The sequence below is a fragment of the Pseudopodoces humilis genome, chromosome 1 (genome assembly GCF_049639895.1).
Source record: "Pseudopodoces humilis isolate 2021_Gansu_Grassland_sample_001 chromosome 1, ASM4963989v1, whole genome shotgun sequence".
Classification (NCBI taxonomy): Eukaryota; Metazoa; Chordata; class Aves; order Passeriformes; family Paridae; genus Pseudopodoces; species Pseudopodoces humilis.
In genome coordinates this window covers 71482713-71496984 of record NC_142200.1, presented here as the reverse complement: position 1 = coordinate 71496984, position 14272 = coordinate 71482713, and the positions used below count along the sequence as shown (strand labels likewise).

General features: G+C 38.6%; 1 protein-coding gene across 3 annotated transcripts in view; it reads left to right on the top strand.

The window, feature by feature from the left end:
- The window catches only part of SEMA5A (semaphorin 5A), a 419645-nt gene that overhangs the window by 328687 nt on the left and 76686 nt on the right, over positions 1-14272 (top strand). For all 3 annotated transcript variants that reach the window (XM_088054549.1, XM_088054546.1, XM_088054542.1), the window contains one exon: positions 6362-6509. In XM_088054549.1, coding sequence (XP_087910675.1) covers positions 6362-6509 — 148 coding nt within the window. The remainder of the gene's footprint in view (positions 1-6361; positions 6510-14272) is intronic.

Below are 14272 nucleotides of genomic sequence, written 5' to 3'. Positions count from 1 at the left end.
TTGAAATAATAGCAGTCCAGAAGGATTGAATTTTGATATGCAACAGTTCTGAAGGAACAATAAACTTACATTGTTTTGCTTTTGTAGCCTTCAGCTTATTTGTCCTTTCTATCTCTGTCCAGTTCAGCAGCCATCTGCATTGAATGTGCCTGTGAGTTTACTGCAGGATGCCTTTTTCTCTTGAGAGTTCTTCTGTCACTGTTTCCTGTCTCTTTGAAAGACCTTTCACCTCCAATAGCCCTGCACCTTTCTCACTCACAGCTTGCTCACAGCTGACCTTTCTGCCTCTGCCTTGGCTTTGTTTGTTATCCATGTTATGTCCTGATACTTTTAATTATTTTTTTAAGTGCCTTTAATTTTCTTTTCCAGAGGGTGCCATAAGTTAGGAAGTTTTGTCAAATAATTTGTAAAGCAGCTAGAGGAAAGAGGCATCAGTTATTTGCCAGGATTTTTGTCAGTGTTAAGCCAAGTAGTTGGATAAATCTTTTCAGAGCTGTAAAAAGAAGAAAGTCCTGGGATATTTGCCAACCAGGGCCCATCTCAACACCCACAGTAGGGGAGCAGGGCAAGCCTGGAGATTGTGACCAGATGCAACCATAGTCTAGATCCTAGTGATATCATGAAAACGAGAGAAGTCTGAAGTCAACGTAGGAAGCTAAACCACAGGCCAGGATTAGGATCAGGTTAAATAGAGCTCCTTGGCCCACTGGTGTGGGTGGAGGACCCGGGGGAAGCTGGCTGAGGCCATTAGAGTTTTATAAGTGTCCCCATGACCCTGCCAGCTTGTAGAGAGTTTTGAGCTGTAAGGGCAATGGAGTACCAGTATTTACAGTATTATTATTATATTGTTTCACTCTCATTGAGTTACATCAGCACCAAATGGAAACAGTTCCTTTGAGCCCATAACATTTAAGCCAGCTGAACAAACTACATGTACAGTTACTCCCAAGAAACATTTACTGGTTTTGTATCCAAAGTGCCAAGAAGCAACTTCTCAGATTTTCTTATTTAAATCAACCAATGTTTTTAAATAGCCTAACAGTTTACTTTTTTGATGACCCAGCTCATATGTAAAATGAATATATATTTAGTATTAGTAAAAATTTAAATTAGTTGGTATACACATTGAATGCATTTGTCTTTTTAAATGTGCATACTCCAGTCACCTTCATGTGTTCAGGGATATAAATATAGGATTCAGTTTCCACAGCCATTTATGTGCCAAACTTTGAAAAAGCTTTTCAACAAACAGTGATTTCAATAGAAATCTAGTACATAACTCCATAGAAAGCAAACACAAAAAAGGCAATGTATATCTGAAGTAAATTTACCTCCCAATGTGGATGCATATTCACCTTAAGAGTATTTGTTCGCGTGTTAAGAGCTAAATGTTTGTCTAGGATATATTTGTCTTACCTCATGAAAGCCATTATCCTATCATGGCTAATGTATCATGCAGCTCTGTGCTTCCTGGCCATTCCCTTGAAATCAATGGCAATATTTGTTAACTGAAAGCACTGAAGATAGGTTTAACTGTTCCATGCTCTGCTGCTAAAGGGGTGTGTGGGAAGGGGGGGAAAGTTGAGAGATAACAGCAAATACTCATATTACAAAGCAAATTCCCCTTGTAGAAGTAGGTCAAAAGTGCAGCTGATGTGCATTTAGACAGAATATGGAGAGAGAGTAAAAATAACATTTTAACAAAATTTGCTAATCAGATAATAATTTTGTAGTTAAGATTACAGATGGAAGACATCTTAATGAATTCCTTGGGGGCTTAGTTTTTCTGATTTTTTCTTATGAGAAATATTCACTGAAGCTGCTGGAAGTTCTCTAGATTCTAGTTTACAGAGTCCGTAGTATCCTGTCTTGATATTATCATGGAGTGAGAATGCTTTTCCTTTCTGTGGAAGGTGCTGTAGATATGGCCTCATTAAATCTACTGGTCCCCCTCCTATCTGTGCAGAAATGAGGGACATTAAAATGAGAATTGCTTGCTTTCAGTGGATGCACTTACCTTTTATTACACAGGAAAGGACAGAAAAAAACCCATGGCAATTAGAAAAATAAATTTTCTGCAGACAAGGAGTAAATGTTTGAAAGCCCTGGATATTTTGAGGTGTATAAAATGATTAGAAGTAGGACATATTGTTGCATTATTTTGTACACAGTTCTCAGCAAATATTCAGTTTTTTGGGCTTGTTTCCATGAGAAAGAGGAACCGCTGAGAGTCAAGTGCCTGCTCTGTGTAGCACTTCTTGTTTCTGGGCAGTGTGAACAAGCCCAGCCCACTTCCGCAGAGCAGCTTAGACACCACAAGGCTTTAGGCTTGCTTGCATTGCTATGCATGTCTTGTCTTCTGTGAAGTGCCTGTTCCCATCTTCCTTGCTTTCTCTGCTCCCTCCTCTTCCACAAGAGCCCCTGGGACCACATGACACCTTCCATGGTCTCCAGGAAGGGTATTTCTGTTAGTGTAACAATCTCAATCCAGTAGGGCATGTGCATGTCATGCACCTATCTTCAGTTAAAGGAATCTGGCATTCCCATCAGCCTCGGTATAGTATGTGCATCCCAATAAATCACCAACTGGTAATCTCAACCGACTGCAGAGCAGTACATTGCACAGGAAGGGGCAGACAAAGATCAAGCTTACTTTGTTTTTCTTAAACACAGAGTAGTATAACAAAGTTCAAAATTACAAAGTGTTTGTTTAAATTACATCTCTCTGTGGAATGAAAAGGGCATATTTGTAACTGTCATGCAGTTAGCCTGTAGTACTCAGTGCTGTATAGCAATTGAATAAATTGATGTTTTACTAAATGTTGAGATATTTATAGAAACAAGAATAGTAATGCCACTTGCACTGAAATTGTAGTTGTAAAATTTGCTGTAGGCTCTAATAGCTGTGGACACAACCGGACAAAGGATATTTCACCCTTCCCCAGTATGACAATTCCTTTATTAGGTCATTTGAACTTTTGTTCACTTCAAGGGAAATGTGAAGGGTCACTGTACAAAATTTCTGTTCACATTTGTCTAGGCTGCTCTCCATTCTGACCTCACTGCAGTTAGGTTAGGGGAGAGGGCAGTGGTTTCACAGATTCAAGTTTCTTGCATTGCATGTGTTGTTGAATTACTGTAAAATGTTAGCTCTGTGGGTCCTGAGAACAAAATTAAGAGGGGAAGAAAGAGCAAAAGGGGAAAAAAGGCTTCTGAGTGACTTGAAATGCAGCCAAGAATAAATATAATGAAACTTGTCTCAAAGTCCCATGCTGTAGCACAGTTCTCACAGATCAATTGCAGGGATGTCTCTAGCTGAGAAAACATACCTGATGTTTTCAGAGGCTGGCTGAAATAAAAAGAAGATTCTATTTGTATGCTGTATTTGTTTTGGTTTGTTCTCTTTTTTTTCCCTGAAAAAAAAGGAAAAATTGATGGTATTGACTTTTTTTTTAAACAAAACCTGTTTCCTGAATTGAAGTGGCTTGCATAGAAATTTTAGGCCTTTTTTTCATCTGCATCTTTAATTAGTGTTGGATAACAGAATTGCCTGCCCTTTGGAGTGCTTACTGTGAAGGATCACTGTTATTAGGTTTCTTTTCTGTCTCCTGCTTAAGTGAGAGAGGTTAGTCACGTAGACACTAAAAGAGCCACTGCAGAGTGGCATGACTGTCCTCAAAGATCTGTCATACCTAAATTCAGGTGTTCGCAAGTGTGAATGTTTATCAGGTGTCTGAACTTCCACTGTAGTCTGTAGAAATGTAGTCAATACAGGCTGTAGAGAACAGTAATTTGTGTCCTTCTGCTGTATATTCCTTAATTCATCAAATCAATTATTCTAGTCTCCCTAGTTTGTATTGACAAGATTTCTATTGTCTTTAATGGCTGCTTAGATGTCTGTCTCCCATGTAGCATTTATAGTCAAAGAAAATAAATCTGTACATTGAGGGGTATATTTATATGACCTTTGCTTTAGGGTGACATAAATAATATTTTTAAGTGGGCTGTTTCTTTCCATGAACTGTTGCTCAAGTTAGATGACTGCTTCATTTTTAGATACACTGTACACACCTCTATTTTAAGGGAAGACAAATTCCTTAATTTTACTTCTGCATGGCTGAATATCAGTAATTCTAAACTTCATGGTAGATTTGCTTTAGCCTCAGTGTGTCTCCCAAATTAACACATCTTCATTAAGAACTGAAATTATGCAAAGCTTGTACTAATTTGACTAAGTAAATGCTGATGTTACATCTATATTTTATTGACTACACATTCTCAACAAATGATGTAGAAGAAACTATCTCACAGATTCACATAAATGACTGCATGTGACAAAGTGTGCAGTTGGAGTTCTAGGGGAAGAATATCCAGTCACAGAACATTGCTATGTATCTTTAATGATGGCATAATGTAAACTGTAATGTGTGTATCCAAATCACACACTGAAGAATTCTGACACCAGATTCATAAATATTGAGGGTTTGGGCATTTTTTTCCTCAGTTTCCAGAGGAAAAGTCAATACAAGCTGTGAATAACTTAACTCTACAGAAGCAGAAAACTAAATGTCACTCCCCTAATAACCCCACACTATATTAACCTAATAACTTCCCTAATAGCCCCACTCCCAATCTTTCGATTTTGATGGAGTTGTCCAGACCTAGGGACAAAGTTTGAATTTTAGGCTCCGGCACATGCAATAAATCTACATCCGTATGTTGCTTACAACACCCACGTTATTTTTTTGCCCTCCAGAGTTCCAAATGTTCAAATTTCTTATAATGAGGTATAATGAAGAATTAGAGCTTGCAGATATTGAGGCTTTCTGAAAACAAACAAAAAAACAGCTGTTGTTATTCTTGTTGAAAATGACAACTGTTCATAGTGTCATTTCTCTTTCTGTAGAAAACAAATAACTTGATTGTTTGAGTCGGTTTTCACTGTAGAAGAGTGCCAAGAGATGAAAACTTGTTAGAAGGGCAAGAAGACATTGGATTTTAGATAAATGGTATAAAAACTGAGGAAATACTGTATCAGATTGTTTTTTTTCATTTAGAACAGTCAGTATGGTAATAAGAGCTACCCACATGCATCCATGAAACACCAGAGAATTTCTTCAGGGTTATGTGTTACATGACTATGCTGTGTGTTTGCTTTATCTAAGAGGTTGGTTGTTGTGGTGGCCAACAGATGGCCTGAAGGCCTCACAGTTATAATTAATCCCAATTTTATAACTGAAACATAACTAATTATATAAATACCTTAGTTATATAACTTGACCATTATGGACCATTTGAGAGCAGGCCTAGGGTGTTGGGGATGTGAGCAGCTATTGGCTGGTTGGCTGGGTGGCAGCTGGTTCAACTAATAGGGATTGACCATGTAGACCTTCAGATCTATATAAGGAGAAGAGGACTCAGTAAAAGTTGGCTGTTGGGCATTAACCTTGGCTGTTGTGCATGAACTTATGTTGCATTCCTGCCTCCAATATCAAAATGACACTTGGTCTCTTAGACGGCCCTAGTCATACTTGCTGATGGCCCAAATCCTTTGGACCTGTGTAGAGGTTCCTTAAAAAGCAGCATATGCTATGGCTAGAATTATTGGATGGCACATTCAAAAAATCAAGGATCCAAGGTTTCTACAAAAATTGAAAAAACTCAGCTGAAGCTGGGACCTTCCCACATGTCCGAAAGTATTGTTACAGTTATGACGACTCAGTTGTGCTTCCCTCAAGAACCTACTAGGCCTCTGAATCAATTTCCGCCTACAGGAAAATCCTTTAAAGATTATAATACCTAAAAACACCCTTTAAAAGATAAAGTAATAACATTATAAACAAGTGAAGTTTCTTTAGGCCTAGAATCAATGTTTTAGCTTTTATACTGCCCATAGAATCGGAGAAGCAAGTGTCACTATCTGAAGATGAGAAAGATGGATCCTAATGAGTTCTTAGCTGGAGACTGATAAGACTTCCTACATGAATGTTTGCCCTTCTGTTTGGTTTACTACCACAGAGGGATACCCACAACTGGTTTTAATAAAGTGCTTTGCAATCTTGCTTACATGACAGCAGTATAATCGTGTGGCTGCATTGCATGAAATGTATGAAGTAACTGAATAAAGCAAACAAATGTTCCACCCACACAACTGCAACCTAAAAAACCCACTTAAATGTTTAGACATTCTGTGCTGTGTGACAACTTTTAGTGCAGTGTTTAATGAGTAGGGACAGGCCCTTTGCATAAAATATTTCCCTGTACAAATATCTATCTGAACTGTGCGAATGAGGGAGGTTCTTGGGGAAGTCTTGTCTTGATAATAAATAGATTCTTTGCCTCCTTATTTCTCTTCTCACAGGTACTGCAATGAGCATTTGTTGTGCACCCCTCATGTGTTTTGGACAGGCTGGGGGCCATGGGAGCGTTGCACGGCTCAGTGTGGAGGAGGAATCCAGGCACGGCGCAGGACATGTGAAAATGGTCCTGACTGTCCTGGCTGCAGCATGGTAAGCAATTTCCAGCTTTCTCTTCATCAAATATCTATGGCCATATACCACAGATGTCTCTATGTCATAGAATCATAAAATCAGTTCAGTTTGATAGGGCCTCTAAGCTTATCAAGTCCAACCATTAATTCAGCTCTGACAACTCCTTCACTGAACCATATTACCAGGTGCCTCATCTATGTGTGTTTTAAATACCTGCAGGGATGGTGACTCTGCCACTTCTCTGGGCAGTCTGTTCCAGTACCTGACAACCCTTTCAGTGCAGAAATTTTTCCTAATATCCCATCTAAACCTCCTTTGGCAAAACTTGAAGTCATTTCTGCCTGTCCTAACACTAATGCTCTATGCCCATAAAACATCTATGTGTGTCTATAAGCTCTAACGCTAACATGAGTGGTCAGCAGACTGTTTTTGTCTCTGTGTTGCTTGTGTGTGCTGAAATCCACACAATTTATCAATCAGAAATATATATAATTCAGCTTTTTCACACTATCATCTAGAATTTAAGCTTTTTGAGGTGAGGTTGGTATAGATGTAGATGCGTCATTGCATGTTTATAGTGTTTTTTTATTTTTATCATCAGAGTGCATAGGAACCCTAGCTATGAGCCTAGGACTCCAGTGTACCATGTTCTGTACAGCAGAGAAAAAGCTAAATTTCACATCTAAATACATAAGAAGCCAATCAGTGAATTCATGGAAGCACAGGAAAGTGCTGAGGTGAGACTGAATAGCAGTAGTGATCTTGGCACAGCAGCAGCCTAGCAGCTGTCAGGGTTTGAATCTACAGTGGGATGATTTGAATGAGTAGAAGTGCTTTATTGATACCCAGTTTATTAAGAGAAACATATGGGAAAACATGTAGGGGATTTTTCTTATATCTGAACATATAAAGGTATGTAGGTAAAGAGGTAGAAGGTTTTTTTTGTTGTTTTTTCACAGTTAAACCAATTTTTATGTCTTAATTTCAGAGAGGTCTAATTTTGAGGTTTGTCATAATCTGTGGGCTGTTTGTTAGATTGGCAGTAATGCAATACTAAAGAAAGGATAATTGATTACCTATTTCTAATTTGAAGATTTTGTGTATTTTCCCAGGATTTGTTCTCTTTTTAAAATTTATTCTGGTGATAGAATTGCATTTTCCGTAGATTAAAAACATCCAAGAGGCTTGTTCTTTTATTTCAGTTGAACTTTAAGAATTAACCCAATAACTTAGAATTCTATCAAGTTTTCCAAAAAATTTGTCTCTTCTGGTGGTACACCAAAAAAGCAGACATATGGTCTAGATATATTGGTAAACCTTCCTGACTTGCACTGAAAAGAGCACAATATGAAGGTTTTCTCCCTCATTTGTTCCTATTTATCCTATAATAATGTTTGTGTAGTACAGCAGCATTTTATTTTGCAAAGAACCTTGCCATGGTCTTAAACCAAAAATATGCGGCTCTAATTTTCTTGGAAAGGTCTATGAGGAAAGTAGGAAAACCTTTAGTGTCAAAATTTCTTATTATAACTAATTTGAGATTAATGGTGCTGAGGTGTATAATTTATTAACAGTCTCAGCACATACTCTGCTGCATCATAGAATAGTTACCAGTTCAGCTATGGAAATGTTCTGGAGATTTTTTGTTGATTAGAAAATTATCGCATTGATATTTTCAAGCTTTGGAGTACATAGTTGTCTTGCTAGAACTTATGCACCAATGGAAACCCATCCAATGTAGAAATCCTCTAGAAACCCCAGTGGTCTTGCAAGGAATGTGGTATGAACTCTGTGTTCTGTTTAAGTTTCATTGAATTTGAACCTGTCTTGATTCAAAGGCTTTGCAGCCATAGCAGGGCCTAGTCACTAAGAGCAGCTGGAGAAAAAGTACTTTATTTCTTCTCTGAGTTTGTTTCATTAATCTAAGAAAGTGCAATCAGAAATAATTTTATGCCTTCTTGTAATAATTGGATGGATTAAATATTTATATTAATAAGGCTTTATGAATGAGGAGCACAAGTATGAAATTTGCTGGATGTTCTGCTCCAACCAAATTGTGGTTTTATTGTCATAGGTATGTATTTTTCCAAACAGAATTATTAATTTTTACCATAATAAATAATGGAGAAGTTAATGTGTCTTCTTACTACTGTTTTCCAGTCTTTACTGGTTATAGTGATACTCAGCTTAGGTTGTGCAAGATATTTAGTGAATTTAGTTTACTTCAAAAAACTTTTATCCTGAATATATCTGAGTACTTGAGAAACTAAAAAAATCTAAGGAAGGGTTGCAGTGAAAGTGACAGTAATCTATACTATCTACTGTTTGTTTTGCATGGAGTAAAAGGTGTTATGAGCCAAACATTTACCAAGTGTATTAAAGGCATTGTTGAGAGTAGACTCAGAGACTTAAAGTGCTTGGTTCTCTCAACCATTAAATGATAGCTTTAAACTATGAAGAGCCTCTCCAGGTTTCTGGCTTACCTTCTCCAGTGAGGATGAACTCTGAAACCTTCACATCATTTGAGGAGCATGAGTTGCAGCTGAATAGTTCAGTGTCTGTGGCCTGTGAAGAGGAGAAGAAAAATGGGTAGAGGAATGGAGAACTTATTATTTAAGATTATTTAAGATATAGAATATTTAGATAGTAACTATGTTAGGCTTCATTTCATCTTGAAATGAAAAGAAATTTTTGATGCATCAGAGGTGTAGAATGGATGAAATGCAGTCTTGCAACCTCTTTCAACTGTGCCAATTTGTTGTTTTTAGAACTCTAGTTTTTAGGGAATTGTAGGAGATGCTTTCTGGGGACAGTCAGAGACACAGCAAAGACCTCTATAATCGAGTTAGGTGTTAGACGTTTATTTCAGGGCATGGGATAAAGAGAGAGAGAGAGAGAGAGAGAGAGAGAGAGAGAGAGCCTGCTATGAGCCAGTAGATAGAGCTCAAAGCGGGCTCAGAGAGAACAATACAAAAGGGGGTAAAATATGAATACATGAGTTTAAGACTTAAGATTGCTAAGAAAGAGAGTAACAGAACAGAAGGGAGAGAGCCGGGGGAAAAAGAGTAGCAAGAGAGTCAAGAGTGCAGAAAGCGTGAGGCAAGAGGGCTAAGAGAGACTGAGAGACCAAGAGAAACAAGAGAGACAAAGAGAACTAAGAGAAACAAGAGAGCATAGTAAGAGAGACCAAGAGAGAGAACTCTCTTTTACAATTACTTATATAACCTATATATTTGAATATTCTATTCCTTCACTAACCAATCTAAGTATACTAATACAGTAACATTTGTGTGCAACCTATAGAAATCACAGTTTTTGCATATTTTTAGTTATCTCAGGGTCCTTCAGAGCTTTCCTTATAAGGCTAGGAAGAGGGGTCTCATCTTGGTTTTACTGCAGGAAAGAATGTGTTCTGGCATACCAGCCCGGTTTCTTTGAATTATTCAAACTGTGCTATCATTTGTATTTCTTCCTTAGCCTTTCTGGCTAAGGAGTCATATTTATAATTTCTTTCTAATTCTACCTTCCCAGCAGGGAATCATGGTAAAAAACCAACAACAACTGCTTTTTATAAACTTAAGAAAGGGAGTCTTACAGTATGCTTGCCAGAAGTATCAGGGGACCTGATTTAATTTCTTATGAGAACCCGCCTCTTCTGTTTTCCGATCTCCAACCTGGCTGTGAGACTGCAGTATAGCCAATCCTAATCTATTTTCCTGTCCTTATTTTGCAGCTTTTGCCATATTAATGGCTATTTTCTGTGTCCACCTAATGATTTATACCACATAATTTTTAATGAAAAGTGTTTCTTCATTCTAGCTTGATTGTATTGTTCCTATGCTGCAATATCACACCAGGCAGCTACTGCCTGTGCTTGTCTTTTTGCATTTTTCATATCAATTGGTTCCTTGACTTTATCTGTCTTATAGCAGATATCAGCCAAGCCACTTGAATATTTTTTATCAGGACTCAGTAGAGTTGCCTACCATTAATTCCAACTTATTTTATAAAATAATAATGATAGATCTTTTGATGCATATAAATATTCCACAGAGAGAAAACCATGACGGTATCTTAAAGATGCATCTGTTGCTTAAATGCACTCAATACATTAAAATGGGTGGCCAGTAGACTTAGGACTGAAGGTATTTTCACTGAATATAGAAAACCATAAATCAATATGATACAGGAGAATTAGACCATAGAGACTCATAAAAGTCAAAAAGATTGTGTCCTGGGGTGATTTTATGATGCTTGTATCCCGAATAGTCTTGTTTATGTTAGATGTTAAGTTCTGCACCTTTAAGACTGGATCTAAGAGTGAAGCAGGGAAAAGAAGAAGCCGCAGTTTGTATTCAGAATGAGCCCTCACTCCTCCGCATCCTGCTCCTGGACCATGTTGTCTGCAGCACGGACAGACAGCAGGACATTTACATTTAGTTAGTTCTTAGCTAGCTGAGGCAGAGAAGTTCCCTGGACTGGTTTTTCCTTTTTTTCTTGGATCTGCTCAAACCTGCTCTGGACTGCAAACCCGGACAAACCCTGGGAGCTCATGCCTGTGGCCCACTGGGGCCTGGGTCTCAGCACTTTCCAGTGCAGGAGGGACTGATAAGAGACTGAGTGAGCTTAGCTACATCCCATGAAAGGACTTTTTCTGGATTTGCCATCTCATCAAACAGCAAGATGTTTTATTGTTTAATATTATTCAATTTCTGTTAAATAAACAGCTTTTTCCACTTTTCTCCAAGGAAATTTTTTTCCCGAACCAGTTGGGGGAGGAAACCAGTTGGTGTGCAGTCCCTTAGGATATTACTAATATAGACCACTTCGTATCTTTCTGACACTGTTCTTCAAGAAGGTAAAAGGGGTTTCTGACAATCACAATGGAGTGACTTCAAAGTAAATGCTATTAAATTCATGATAGAGGGGGTACATAGAGTTATTATTAGCTATATTAATTTCTAGATCTCTGTTACATCAATGTTAGGTTTACCCATTTTTTTCCAATGGACATACTAGTGGTTTGTCCTAGAAGGAGAAACATCAGATTATTGGAAGGTTACTCTAGATCTCCTAAAGGAATGTGTTTAGACAGATTTTACTTATAAGTGCTTTTAGTAATTTTGGAGGATAAATTTGGATTATGTTTTCTGGTGACCTGAACTTTTGGGGCATCATCGATACAAAATTTGATTTGCATTTCATATAGGAGGCACTAGAAATCTTTGAGGGCTGAAGTAATAGAAATTAAGAGTTCTGTATCATAATTGCAGTCATGAACTTGACAGAAGTGCCTGCTTTCACCTTGAAGCACAGTGAGGAACAAGACAGGAGAATGACCATGGTGTGTGAATTGTTTATTATTCTAGCTATAAGCCAGAATGTTTGTGCCGTGGTGGAAAAAAAATCAGTTATAGCATTCAGGAAGTTTCAGCAAGTTATTCCCAAGGGAGACAAAAAAAAGGTAGTCTAGAGATTCATGTGTAAACTAATCTCAGAAGAGATGATTGTAGCAGTCTGAAGATGGATAAAATCACAGTTTTCATTTCATGTCTTGCAATAATGTGATTTCTCCAATATAGTGTTCCGGGGCTGCGAGATCATGTCCAGGGAGGCTACAGTTGCTGGTGCCTGGCATAGTACTCCAACAAGAGGGTCTTCTGCTCAGGAAACCGTTTATTCAACACAAGAACAAACTTGGCTTAGATCAAGAGACAGAGTCCTGTTATAAATGCAAAGGCAAATTTGGGTTAAATAAAAAAACAATTTATTATAAAACAATTTCTATAAAAAAATAAACAATGAGGAAAAACCACAATAAAACAAACAGCGCAGCGCTGGGTGGACAGGGGTCTATACCCAAAGGTATAGGTGTTCCCAAATCCACGAAGGAGGGTAGACTGTCCGGGGTTTTTATAGGGATTTTGTGCCTTGAGGCCAAATTCCAGGCAGGCACTATTCACCAAGGGTCCTTGATTGTTGTATGAATTGATTTCCTGGCGTTGGAGAATAGAGTCAAATAGACGTCCGGACAGAGTCTCCTCATATGTAAAGAAGTTCTGGGTGTTTCTTGATTTCATTGTGGTTCAGGCCATCTGGATGGGATGGTTGGATCGGGTTGGAGCTGATGGATATCTCGGCTGGACCTTTTCCCTTTGTCTACCTGATTGCTTCCCCCAACGGTAGCCTGCAAGGCGGGGTGTTCAGGTCCGGTGATGAGTATCTCATCGGAGCCTGTCCCTGTCAGCCTGATGATTCATGTCCTGTCCATTCTTTTCTGTTGATGGGTGCCGAGCCTGTCCCTGTCAGCCTGATGGTCCATGTCCTGTCTATTCTTTTCCGTTGATGGGCGCCGGCCAGGGTCGTTATCTTCTGAGTGGGAATTCGCGACTAGATCTGGGAAGGACTTGTGGGCCACACTGTACTTTATATTTTTATATTATTAGAGAAACCCCAGGCACTCAAACCCAATTAGAACTCCCTGGACTGCCACCCCATGAGGGTCCAGGGTGGAGCAATTCCTCCTGGGCTCACAGGGCCCATCTGCTGAGGCAGAGGAATGGAATCCACTCTTCCCAGGCTTTAAAGCCACACCTCTCACTTTAACAATGCTTATCTGAAACTAAATCTTTGCCTTCCTGGGTGGGGGACACCTCACACTCCAACACTGCTGTTGTCTTCAAAGTTGAGCTTATTTTGAAGCTGAATTTATCTGACAGCTTTGTGTCAATGATTGAAGTCATGAAAGCTCATTATGATTTCAACTACAAATTTCAAAGTCTCTTCCATTACAAAGATACATCTTTGTTAAGTACAGAGAAACCTTAATCTTACTGTAGTCAGTTCAGTAGCAACCTTCATTGTACAGTTGCAATTAAAAATGGGGGAAAAGGGTGCATGAAGCATAAGATTGAAAATTACCTCAGAAACCTGATAGAGCAGTTACATAAAAATGTTCTGTAGCCATGCTTACTGTTCTTAAAGGATATGGCCCATACTGGAAGCGGGCTGAGCTCAGGAAAATGTGCCAAAGAAAGGGAAAAGATTGGGATTCTCATAAATCAGAGTACACAGGGTTCTAGTGTATAAAGGACTAATATATAAATTAATGACAGGTTTAGAGAGGGAACACTGTGGTTTCTCTGCACTCTGTACTATACTATACTGAGTTTTAAGGAAATATGAAGCCAGTGAAGGCAATTAATTTCTATCCAGGGCATTGTTAAATGATGTAACTTGTTGCCAGAAATTGTTGAGGCTTAAATCTTAAGAACCAATGAAACTCCACTGTTATAAATTTGTATTGTGATATTGGCTTTCGCAGATGAATATTATATGTTAAATACTTTTTAGCTATGTATGTACTTTTTTCTTGCTAACAAGTCTTAAGCTTAAAAGAATTTCCTAGGTACAAGGCAAGGAAACCCCAGAGGGCAAGGACAGTGGGGCCCAAGCTCTTATCAAGAGAACAATAGAGGCCAAACTGTTATCAGCAGAAGATATGAAACCCATCTGTCCTCAGGGGAAGGATGACGGCCCCGGACTGTTATCTGCCCTGACCATTTGCAAAAAGAAAGGAAACCAAACTCCAGAAAAATGCTGACCAGCAAGAATAATGATGACCAGCAAAAAATATATGCTGACCAGCAGAAAATAAAACTGTGAAGAGCATGATCCAAGAAGGCAGAACCAGGGAGGGGACATGCTTGAATATGCATTAACCCCTCACAGCAAGGAGGGGATAAAAAGGAGATCCCTGGGATACTAGGTGTGCTCTTGGC